General features: G+C 34.7%; 1 protein-coding gene across 3 annotated transcripts; it reads left to right on the top strand.

The window, feature by feature from the left end:
* Window positions 1-2,449: 2,449 nt before the first annotated feature.
* LOC117973492 (protein TBATA) lies at window positions 2,450-12,143 on the top strand (the record flags this gene model as incomplete). 3 transcript variants are annotated; one of them, XM_059019579.1, is given in 9 exon segments in its annotated part: window positions 2,450-2,614; window positions 3,362-3,421; window positions 4,543-4,640; window positions 6,938-7,108; window positions 8,209-8,297; window positions 9,342-9,509; window positions 9,807-9,888; window positions 11,433-11,604; window positions 12,094-12,143. In XM_059019579.1, coding segments are annotated over 9 exon segments (1,030 nt in total), but the record flags the coding sequence as incomplete, so codon positions are not given.
* Between the last annotated feature and the right edge of the window lie 281 nt (window positions 12,144-12,424).

Here is a 12,424-nt window from a genome sequence, read left to right as displayed (position 1 = left end):
AATCATCTGGCTTTTCAGAAAATGGGATTGCAGGATTCCATTTATGCAGGTATAAATACAATCTCCCCACATTATTTGTATTTTGATTTTTATTTCCAACTATTTGTGTTGAATTATTGTGTTGAACAGTATTTTTGAATGCATGCCTATATTCCTTCTTGGATTTGAAAAACAAAAATAAAAAACCTGTACTGTATGAACAATAAATTCAAATACTATACTAATGTATACAGGGGTAACAAGACTTTGTGGACACCCTACATAAAGTGTCTCTCTCTCTCTCTCTCTCTCTCTCTCTCTCTCTCTCTCTCTCTCTCTCTCTCTCTCTCTCTCTCTCTATATATATATATATATATATATATATATATATATATACTGCAGTTTTATATATTTATATATATATATATATATATAAAAGATGTACACAAAAAGTTTAAAAGATTAAAAAATCTTTTATTTTCAGGATGTTTCGGGCACAAAATCTGAAGAAGGGATTTTTTTAAAACCCTATTGCAAGGTTTGATCTATGGATTTGGATTTAAGAATCGGATTGCGCAACATTTATCCCAATCACATATTTAAATTTTGAAAAATCCAATTTGAAAATATAATCCTCGTAAATCGGATTTCCCAATTTTTTTTTTAAATGTGCCCTGGGGATGTAATAAATATTTGCCTCTGGTTTGTTTTTCAGCAACCTCCTGATCCTGTTTGTGGAAAAGGAAGCTATTACAAAACTAATACAATTCTATTTTGAGTTTACTGTATATGAGGTTAATTTAAAAAATGTGTATAAATTACATTGCTCAAGTTTGACTAAACACCATCTGTGTATAATGAGTCATTTTAATGCAAAACAAGAGTGTGTTTAATTCAATGGGCAGAACAGTATTTATTTTATTATTACTACAATATCAAATGCTAATGGATCTTGCAAATGAGTTATCTGTGAGCATAAGATAATTGGAAATTAATGTATTAGCATGTTTGAAGCTAAATGGCTGGTTGTAATTCAAACCATAGCACAACCATAACAGGGTTACTCAATTTGACTCAGTTTCATAGGGGAAGAGTGCTTTTTGCTTTTTTCTAACTACCCAATTTCATGTACTGCTCACAAATCTAAAGGTAGACTTAGTACTGCATCCCTGATAGGGAGTCTCTGATATTCTTGTGTAAACTAGCATTTTGCTTGTTTGTTTAATTTATAGGTAAAGTCTAACACTTGATTGATTTATAATATGTCATTGTTTAATGCTACAGTCAACAAATACATTGTGTCATTTCAGTAGACCATTGTAAAAGTGTGTAAAAGTTATTGAAGGCATTTTGTTTTTGAGAATATGCAAACCTGTTACTGCTTTCATATTCTATAATTATATGAGATGGAAGCAACAGAAAGACACAATGATCTTACAAACATCTTGGTATCTGAAGTAAAAGGCTGCCCTACATTACCTGTAGTACATTTAATTTAAAAAGCTATTGCAGTTTTCTTTTAATGGCAAACCAGAGGGCACATAACAGCAATCTAATCCGAGTTTGTTTTACAATGACAGAGAGATTAATAAACAGCAGTATACAGTCCAAAACAACGCATTCCAACAGTAATCAGCAGGATATGAGTGTCTCAGTAGCTGTTGTGGGTTCTCAATGGGTAAAATACCTGGCATTTTTTTGTCACCAATATTTCAATAAGACATTAATTGCAGACCAATAATAAACATGTAATTCTAGTGTAACTTAAACATTACATACATTAAATGTCATTGTTCAGACAGTTTCTATTTTTTTCTTAAATCCTGTGGTAATCTGATTTTAATGTGTGCTTATTGATTTGACCTTGGGGTATTTTTGTAATTCACTGAATAATAATTAAACAATTTTACAAAGATCCCTGGTTACACTGATTTGCATTCTCACCTGGGTACGTTTGACCATTTACTGTACCTAAGGCTTGAAACATCAGCTGATAGTATAGTTTGAAAGTGCAGATTCAGCTCTCTATGAAAGGAACAACATTCATTGAATCTGGTAGCTAACGGCACCAAGTTATCCCACAATGCTAACAATAAGGCCTTTTACCTTTCTGCTTAGATTAGACAGTGACCTGATCAATGAGTATGCTGTTCTATTTTGCACTTGTTACAATACCAGCAATGCTTGACTGACATACATATTAAAGTTACAGCAAAGTTCAATCTCAATATTCTAACATATAAATTGTACACTCTAAAAAGAGGGCTCCAGGTCCACAGTCATTTCTCCAGAACTTTTTTTTTTTTATTTCTGCTGTAAAGTTCCACTCAGACCGGGTTTGCATTTTCAGTCACATGTTTACTTTGTGGGATACTGTTGTGTATACTTTCACAAAGCACAACACTGGGGGTTTCACTGTAATTATAATGGTAAACTGTAATTAGAACATAATGGAACTCAACTGAGTGAATTCTGATGAGTGCTCTGTGTGTGAGATGTTCATTGTGGCAAGGTTTTTTCACTTGTTGGGTTTTAGTATCCTGGCAACTAACTTAGAAACAAAGCAAATAGAGGGACCAAGAGGATTTCCAAATGCTTTACCATTTCACTGGAAAGCTGAGGAAGGTCTGTGCTGGTAAGTTTTATTTATTTATTTTTTTTTCAAATCTATTGCCTGTTCCAAAAGTGTTTCTCACAGCAGACCTAATGTTATACTTTTGTCCCTTGTGTTTTTTGATTTATTCTTCTTCAAGAGTGTTATTTATATGTTCCCTTTTGCATGTTCTTTTTTGCTAGCTATGAAACATAATGAGGAAAATATAATGACGTATTGCTTTGGAAAAGGCTTTTTAAATCAGCAAAGAAACATATGTTTGTATAAACACATGGTACACTGATGTGTACTTTCACCTCTTCTGGTGCTTTCTCTCTTAGTACTGATACCACCTGTTGGAAGGGCAGCTTTACAGTGTAATGCTCTCATAGGGTTTGTCAGTATTGTAAATTTTGTTCATAAATGTATGAGTTAAAAATAGCGTTAGGAATAGATACAAATAATATACAGCTCTACTTAATGACCACAATTATTTCCCTGTTTTTTATGGTGCTATTCAATCAATCATCCAGACATAATCAAACTTCCAGTGCTAACGTTTTATTCATTACGATGCCAGAGAACAGGTCTACCAACGTGGGTGTTCAGTTTTGTATTGCATCTCCCCTTAGTGTGACCTACCCTTGTGTATTGGCAAAATAGTTCAATTAAATTGACCTTGCAAAGTTTTCAGTTACTATATTGATTATAACATTTTGTAGCTTTGAAAGAATTCATATTTTAAATCAGTGTTTACATATTTTCTTTTATAAACCTACTTGCGATAAGGTCAAACTCCAGAATGGCTACAGAAACCAGCAATGTTCAGAATTTGTCCTCAAAACAGGAGTAAGTACCATAGCATTTCAATTCAAGTTTAAGCACCATTATGTATTTATTTTTTTTTTACAAAAATATTAACTATTAACATAAAGTGTATGACTAAACATTTTTAAACAGCATTTTATGTTCTCTCTTCACCACACAAAGCTTATCCACTGATGCATACAGTATGGCGTAAATTAGTATGTTAATAAAAATAACTTGTATAGTGTATGTCAGTATGTTTCTGTAAAATATATGACTTGTATAATACATGTTTCTCTTGATATGTGATCAACAGACTACATTCAAATGTTTCAGACTACATTCAAATGCATAAATGTAACATACAGTATAAGTATGTTTGATCAAGGAAATTTGGTTTAATCTCTGATTAAAGAGTAGCGGGGTTCCGAAAAAATATATAGCGTTACACATCCCCACATGTTGCTACAACTGTTTAAATAAAGCACTTGTAATTTTTCTTTTCATTGTTAACATCCTGACAATTTTTTACACGTATAACTTTAAACTCTGTCAGTTTCAAAGCTCTTTTCAAAATGTCAACTCTAGTGCACTGGTAGTGTAAGGATTAGTGCCCACATTGTCAAACAAGTAGCACAGCAATAACGAATCATGATGTGGTACGAAACAGAAGAGCCAGAGCACTTGTTTTAGGTTTCTTTTTTTTTTTTTTTAATTGACCTTTCTGCAGTGATATAGAGGACAGATTTCAAACCCCAGTGCACTACAGTGGCCATTTTGAACAGAGCTTTGAAACAGAGTTTAAAGTTATAAGTGTAAAAAGTTGTCAGGATGTTAACAATAAAAATAAATATTACAGGTACATTATTTAAACCGATGTGGGGATGTATAACGCTATATTTTTTTGGAACCCAGCTACTTACCCTTTATGGTCTCTGATTTGAACAACACTGTTTGTGTAACATTTAACAGGCGTGATTGTCATACTATCTTTCATATGGTTTTGCTTTAAGTGCTTTAAATGCATCTGTAAAGAAAAGAATGAAGCAACTAGAAGATCCAGTGTCCAGTACCTTCAACCATAAGGACATACTGAAAAGCATGACTAAAGCTGGGGATGTATCATTTAATAACCCTCTACGTTTTATTGATGATGCTGTAAGGCCTCCATCCAAGGGCAGTCCTCGGTTTGGGACTCTGAGTCATCATTCCTTCTTCTCCAGGCACAACCCGCATCCCCATAGAGTGACTCACATTCAAGGTAACAAACTGTGAGATGCAAAATCACCATCAAATGGAGAGCATACCATTTGTAGTTTTGAGGTCTGCTGGCATGCTGGGGGCATCAACAGGACTGATGTGTGCATATCCCTTTGTTGAAATGGCTTTAGATCAGCAGAAAACAGCTTAATGCCCTCACAACGTACAGTAGCAATCTTGTGGTCAGTGGTTATGGTTCCTATCCTGTAATTCCTATTTGCAAAAGTCTAGGAACGTTCCTACTGTTCCTTGTACTATCACAGAGTAAATAACAGGAACCTTCATTTGTTAGCAACATTCCAAATGCTCTATTTTCTTTAGTATATACAGTAATATCATAGTGGTTCAGTTAGGGTTAAAGAAGGAACATTAATATACCAATAAGATTAAAGAATACTGCAAGTATCTCATATGTTTAGTTATAATAATGAGAACAATGTGGTTGCTAGGTTACATGTGTTGCTGTTATAGTTGCACAACAACATGTACAAAGCTATTCAAGAAAAACCTCTGATTAGCATATCTATTTTTTATATATATAGAATTATTTCTTTCTATAGAATTGCATTAAAGCCTCTATGTTTTCTCTGTGTATTTAAAATAGATCTTGTGCATGCATTTGCATAGTCCTCATCTACGTGCCACCTGCCAAAGATCATAAATAATTAATGTGTAGTTTATATGTCACTAGTCAATTTCAATGAATTGTAATCAACCCAAAACAAGCGTTTGAATTTCTTTCCAGCTTGTTTTACTTGTTCAGGCTTGTCTGTGGTGCAGTTTGAAAAGGCCAAGCACTTGCTGAGTACACGCTAGATGTTGTGCATCTTTATGTCACACAATGAACAAGCACATTAAAATAGCATTATCTTTATATTGGAGCCTTTAAAACCCATGGGTAACTGCATAATACTTTTAGCTTTCCCCCGTATCATAGAATAAAATATGCACAAAACTTAGCAGTAGTATATTAGTGATTGTAGTTACAATAAGCAGTATTTTAGGTGTTAACATTGAATTAAAATATATGAAGAATCAAAGAAATCACAAAACATGTATAGTTTACATTTTAATGCACATTTTACAGTTTTGCACTAAAATTAGGGGCTCTTCCTTCTGCTCTCATTGTTGTTGCTCATCATTGTTAAAAAAAAAAAAAATAATCTATGACCAGCAGCAAACACCTGCTTTAGTCATATTTTTATTTTGACAGCTTCTAACCTAAACTTATGTTAAGTCTTGTTATCTTCATAACATCCTTCTCCTCCACACCGAAAGAGGGCAAACTTTGAATATGCAAACAGAACATAAATTGATCCTGATAAGCTTGCATAGAATATGGATGGCAACCAATGACAATGTACTATACTGTTGGTAATGAGACTTTCCTGAACTTATATCTGCAGATAATAAAGCTTTAGATTGTGTAAAAGTCATTTTTTCTCAGTGTGTGGTACAGTACATTATTAATTTGCCACCCACATAGGATGCTGTGTGGTCTGGTGGTTAAAGAATGGACTTGCAACCAGGAGGTCCCTTGTTCAAATCCCGGCTCACTCACTGACTCACTGTGTGACCTTGAGCAAGTTGCTTAACCTCCTTGTGCTCCGTCTTTCGGGTGAGACGTATAGTTCACAGACCCTAGTTTCTGAAAGTTTCCTTGGATAAAGGCGTCTACTAAATAAACAAATAATAATGACTTGATTATACCACTCCCATCAAAGGGAAGCTTCTAAAATCCAAACACACCAATGAAGGGTATGACAATTAGCCCACTGGTAAGTGCTTTGCCCCGCATGCATTTTCCTTTTCTCACTTATTTCAAATTCTGCTTTCAGATCCTAGCAGGAGACTTTCTGAATACGCATACTGGAAGTTATTTATTTATTTATTTATTTATTTAGATAAAAGAGCTCTGAAATTTAGAATACAAAATAAGGGAACTACACTTTGTGGGTGGTAGTACTTTATCATAAAAAAACTAAAAAAGAAAATCACAAAGTCTTGATAAGTCCTTGTATTTAGGACTAGACAGGATTTTTAGGTAGATTGATCATAACATGCCGGCATGCTGAAAAGAAGAAGTAGAAATTATTAAATATGGATGACGACTATAGCTATGGAATAGCAGCTACCACATTTAAAATGTGTAATGTAATGATCAATAATATTTATGGTTGGCTTTTTTGACTTGCCCATACTCCCAACACTTTCTTTAAGAATCAAACTTGATTTAGTCAGAACATGCTGACCTAGATTTCTGAAAATATTTACTTGACCCTTTCTCCTTTTCTTAAGGTCTGAATGGAAACCCTGTGTGCATGGTAAATGACGACTGGTATGCTTCTACCCCTCTGTGTCCACACCCTTTAATTAGAAGCCAGTTTCCCATGACTGTTTTGGGAGCTCCAGGGTTGGAGTTGCCCTTTGGAGAGCTTTACGGAGGTGGTACACAAATACAGGGCACAGGTATGGTTTTATTCCACCCAGTTTTGTTAACCCTTTTCTGATGTCAATCTCCTCTTTTCACCCACCAAACAATCAAGAGGAGACAAGGGCCCAGGACTAGGAAGTCTCAGCCTGGCATTGTTGGGGGTGTCTGACCAGTATTGGTAGATTGAGCACAATGAGGAAATATCTATAGCCCCATTCTGTTTCTCCTCCCTACCCCCACGGAAGCACAAAGACCAACGCAGTGCTCCATATGAGTCCCCAGCCAATACTTGGTGCAATTAGAATAAGAACCAATTGTTACTAATTTATAGTTCAGCCTTGTTGACAGTGCAGTGAATTTCAGATATACTTTATTAAACCTGACTGACTAAATCACTGTTCTCATTATGTCATGAATTTTTTGTGTAAAGGAATGTTCATTATCTAGGGTATATGGGTCCTATTCGTGCAGCTTTAACACATGAGTAATTTAAATAATGCATTTTATCAATAATAAAATACAGTTTGATATTTACGAAACCGTTCTAGATTGCTGCTGGTTTTGTTTCTAGTGTACACAGAGCAGTTTCATGTATATCATGAATACAAACAGACCTTAATAAATGAATACATGCATTCTTTAAATAAGTTGTGCAGTTAGATCTTTGTGAATAGGGTCCAATGATAGAAGTATGCTTATCTAATCAGTGATAGCATTTGATTTCACATTGTAGTTTATCTAATAGATTTTTGGTATGGGAATCCTACAGATTACAAAACACTGCAAAGATGTACAAATATATTTACAAAAACATTTGCAGGGCTTGTTAAAATTTTAAGATCAGTAATTGAATTGCACATTCAAATTCTGAGTACTCCACATCATTTTGGATACTTTTGTATAATTTACTTGTATATTATAAATACATGTATGACACATTTTGCAGTTCCAGTGTACTTTTAGGCTCAATTTAAGATGTATTCCATTATTTTGTATGTGTTAAGATGTGTCTTCTTGGAGATAGAAACACCAGAACAATTGCATAAGTTGATAGGAGAGGGGTTTTCTTGTTGATATCCAGAACTGTGCTGTTCAATTTTGATCTTCACAAATCATTGTTTTTTTTTTGTTGCAGGTTTGCTGTCGGAGGCCTGGAGAGAGGAGCTTAAAGATCTTGCAGCTAAAGTCTGTCTGGCAGGCCCTTTTGAAAAAGAGGAAAGGAAAGTAAGTGTACAGGGTTTTGAATAATATTAACAAATACATTATTTTCATAGCTCCAGTACAGGAGTGGGTATATTATTAACAACACGACTGAACTGCAGGGCTTATCCGGTAGTAATGAGTTTTTGACCCACAGCTGAGGCTCGTTGGATGTCTGCCTTTGTTGGTCACACTGCTAATGGGTGCCTGCCTTGTGTTATGGCTGTCAGGGGTGACAGTAGCACAGATATGACCCCAGAGTATCACTGTTAGTCTGTAGGGTGGAGCAACACTTAGAGTAGGCTTAGAAGTTTAAACAAAAAGTCTATTATACATTCACAGTTGTTTGGGAAGGTCTATTTGCTGGCCGAGTTGTATGCATTTAAATTAACTGTGTTTGATGCCCAACACATTTTTGGAGAGAATTCTAAGGTACACAATCCATTGTTGCTATTTTGTTTGGTCAGGGGGTTATCAGGGGTTTCCAAATTGCCTAACAAGGGTATTAATAAAGACCGCCTTCAACTAACATGTTTAAACCTGCATTCCCCTGCTACTACTTACCGGCATAACAGAGTTAGAAATTTGGGTTTTCCAAACAATTTTGTTCAACTGATAACACTTTACATGAAAAACCTGTTGAGCTCATATTCTCAACATGGTATGGAATATGTGGGATACTGCACTTTTAATAAAAACTTAGCATGAAACATACAGTATATGTACAGGTAAATGAAAGTAAACAATGAGAGGATGATAGACAAGAGCAAATGCCATTCAATTAATGTGTCACAACATAATATAAAGAGTCTCATACAAGCATTAGTTTAAGTTTTTTTAATAATATATATATATATATATATATATATATATATATATATATATATATATATATATATATATATATATATATATATCTTAAACCATAAAGCATTGGTTAATGCTTTGTGAATTAGGCCCAAAAAGTTATTTAATATGAATGCAACCCTAAAGCAGGAGTAAAATGCTTATTTTTGGTATCAGGTGAAATCAGGTAACACTACAGGAGTATTAATAATGTGTTGATAGGTAGAAGAAGTACTGGTACACAGAGTTACACAGTACTCTGAACAGACTGGTCGAATAATCCCACCATCATCACGAGCTGCAAGTCGCCGTTCAAACCAGGCTTCAAGAAGACATGCCCGAACCAAGGGTCAATTTCCATCTGCAGCTATCTGCAATCAGGAACTTGTGGTAAAATATAGCTTTTTTTAATACAACACACCAAATTTAGTTTATTTAGTATAAATGTATATTATAAATCTGATGAGCTATCATAGGTACCATACAATATCTATTTACCCCAGTAGAAAAATTGGTACATAATAAACTGATTGAATAGAAGTAAGAATTAATTAATAATAGAGTTTGAACTCAACAGTACAAATACCAACTGCTGATTTACAAGGTTGCTTCATTGGCAGGTCAAGTGTTGTGTGCTTTGCTATTTGTGTCACACTGATCCTTGTCAAATCATTTGACCCATAACAGGTTCTGGAACTGCTCTGTCAAATTCTCCAAACTGATTCTTTATCTCAAGTTCAGCAATGGTTACTGTCAGCAGGGCAACGTGGTAAGAGGAATAATACATCTGAAACATTCAGGCAATGCTGTAAATAATTGCAGCTCTATATACAGCTTTATTTTTCAGTTGTAAAAATCTGCCAAATTGTTCCTTCTGCAAAAAAACCCCCCCAAAACATTGTGTGTGACATTTTTTTCTGCCAAATACAGAGACATTGCTTTTCAGTTTTATAATAATTAACCAACATTTGCATCTGAATCCATTTCAAAGCACACTAGCAATGATTTTGCATTATTTGCTAAACGAAACCTGTAAAAAAAAACAAAAAACTATATGAGTGGCTGTTTTCAGGCATTTATTTATTCAACATTAAAAGTTTTGCTATCTTAAGGTTTAATAAATATTTTTTAAATAGTACACATATGTTCAGTGAGAGTAAACATTACACCCCCCTAATCTCCTTCCCACAGACACTCTCCATTATGTCCCCCTAAGGTGTTATTTTTTTCACAGAACCAAGTACTACTGAGTATTGATAATCAGCCTGTGTTAGAATGTCAGTGCTAGAGAAAGGCAGATTTTTAAAATAAATAAATACATATATATATATGGAGAGAGAGAGAGAGAGAGAGAGAGAGAGAGAGAGAGAGAGCGAGCTTAGAATCTGAGTATTCATTAACCTTTTGCATACTACAAGATGGATGACTCCCTCTGATTGTCACAATACAAGACTGAAGTTGTGTTGTACCAGTAGTGATTAAAGTGGAATCTCTGGTGAAGTCCTTTGTCTGTTTCAAGAAAGACAATGTCTCACCAGAATGTAATGGGAGTCAATGGGGAAAAGCCCCTGATAGTATCACGTCAGGTTTTTAATATAACTCACATTTATCAGTCATACAACTGATTTCCACTGCACTTAGAGTAAGTAGCGGGTTTCCGAAAAATATAGTGTTATACATCCACACGTGTTGCTACAACTGTTTAAATAACTTACCTGTAATTTTCATTTTTTATTGTTAACATCCTGACTTATAACTTTAAAGTCTATTAGTTTCAAAACTATTTTCAAAATGGCTGCTCTAGTGCACTGATAGTGTAAGGATTATTTCCCACATTGTCAAACAGGTAACACAGCAATAACGATCCATGATGTGGTATGGAAGAGAAAACCCACAGCACTTGCTATGTGTTTTTTTTTTATTATTCGCTCTTCCTGCAGTGATTGAGAACAGATCTCAAACCCTACTGCGCTAGAGCGGCCATTTTGAAAATAGATTTGAAACAGACTTTAACGTTATAAGTGTAAAAAGTTGTCAAGATGTTAACAATGAAAAGAAAAATTACAAGTATGTTATTTAAAGTTTATAACGCTATTTTTATTGTTTTAATGCCTATTTTGTCAGGGTGTTGGTCAACTCCATTTAATGTCACCATTGTGGCTCAGTCCCTTTTAAAAACCCAACTGTATAAATGGGTAATTGTATGTAAAAATAATGTGAAATTGTGTAACAATTGTTAGTCGCCCTGGATAAGGGCGTCTGCTAATAAATAAATAATAATATATGTTATTTTTCTGGTCTCTCTCTATCTAGAGAAAGACATGGTTATGGGAATGATCCAAACTGCAGTGGCAAACAGACCCTTTGACCATCAACAAATTGGTGAGAATCCGGAAAGATTTATCACTCAGATGTCTCCACTGGCGCGTAGTTCCTCCTGCCCCTTGACTACTGGACACAACATGAACAAAAACCTGCTAAATCGGTAAGATGCAACATGAGCTATTATTGATAAATAAATATGAGAATCTTTGTGGGGAGCCATAAAGAGTTGTAATTTTAGCTAGATTTGTCGGTTGTCATAAGTGGTGGTGTTTCAATTTACAATATTCCATCTTCTGATGTCTGCTCATAACCACTTCTTATATCATGATTGTACTTTTCGGCTCCTGCTGTGGTTCAGGTATTATTATTTCCATATTTGATGCAACAGTTATAAGACTTTTGAAAAGTGATTTTCTGTACAATATGTTATTCAAATTGTAGATGTTCCTGGAGCATTTAGTACCAGAATTGAAGATATGAGCTGTAATCGTAACCTATACTACAATTAGCAAAGATATTAAATAATTCTGATCATTATTGTAAACAGATTTAACTTCCCACTTCTCTACTGAATCCTACAGTGTCCCATTCATTTAAAAGTAAACACATGTATCAGGGAATTAATTTGCACTACTATGCTTCTTGTCAGATTCTACCATGAACAGAAGCCCAAACCAATTAAAGAAGAGGAGATGCCAGGTAATGGAATTTATTATATTGTAGCATGGACAGGGGAAGGCAGCAACAGGGCTGGTAGGTGACGTAATCACACACAGCGATGTAAGACCGATATACGCTCCTTGCAAAAGAGCCAACTCTTTTGTACAGCGGTATCAGTGCTATGGGGGTTTGCGCCTGTGTGTGGATTGCCTCGCCCTGTGAGATCGCTACAATATATTCAATTATAAATATGACTGCAGCATCTGTACTCATACACTGGGAACATGGTTTTAAAGGATAATACAGCACTTGGCTAATAT

The sequence above is a fragment of the Acipenser ruthenus genome, unplaced genomic scaffold, assembly GCF_902713425.1.
Source record: "Acipenser ruthenus unplaced genomic scaffold, fAciRut3.2 maternal haplotype, whole genome shotgun sequence".
NCBI classification, from domain to species: Eukaryota; Metazoa; Chordata; class Actinopteri; order Acipenseriformes; family Acipenseridae; genus Acipenser; species Acipenser ruthenus.
The sequence above is the reverse complement of the archived record's forward strand: the minus strand, read 5'-3'. Positions and strand labels throughout refer to the sequence as shown.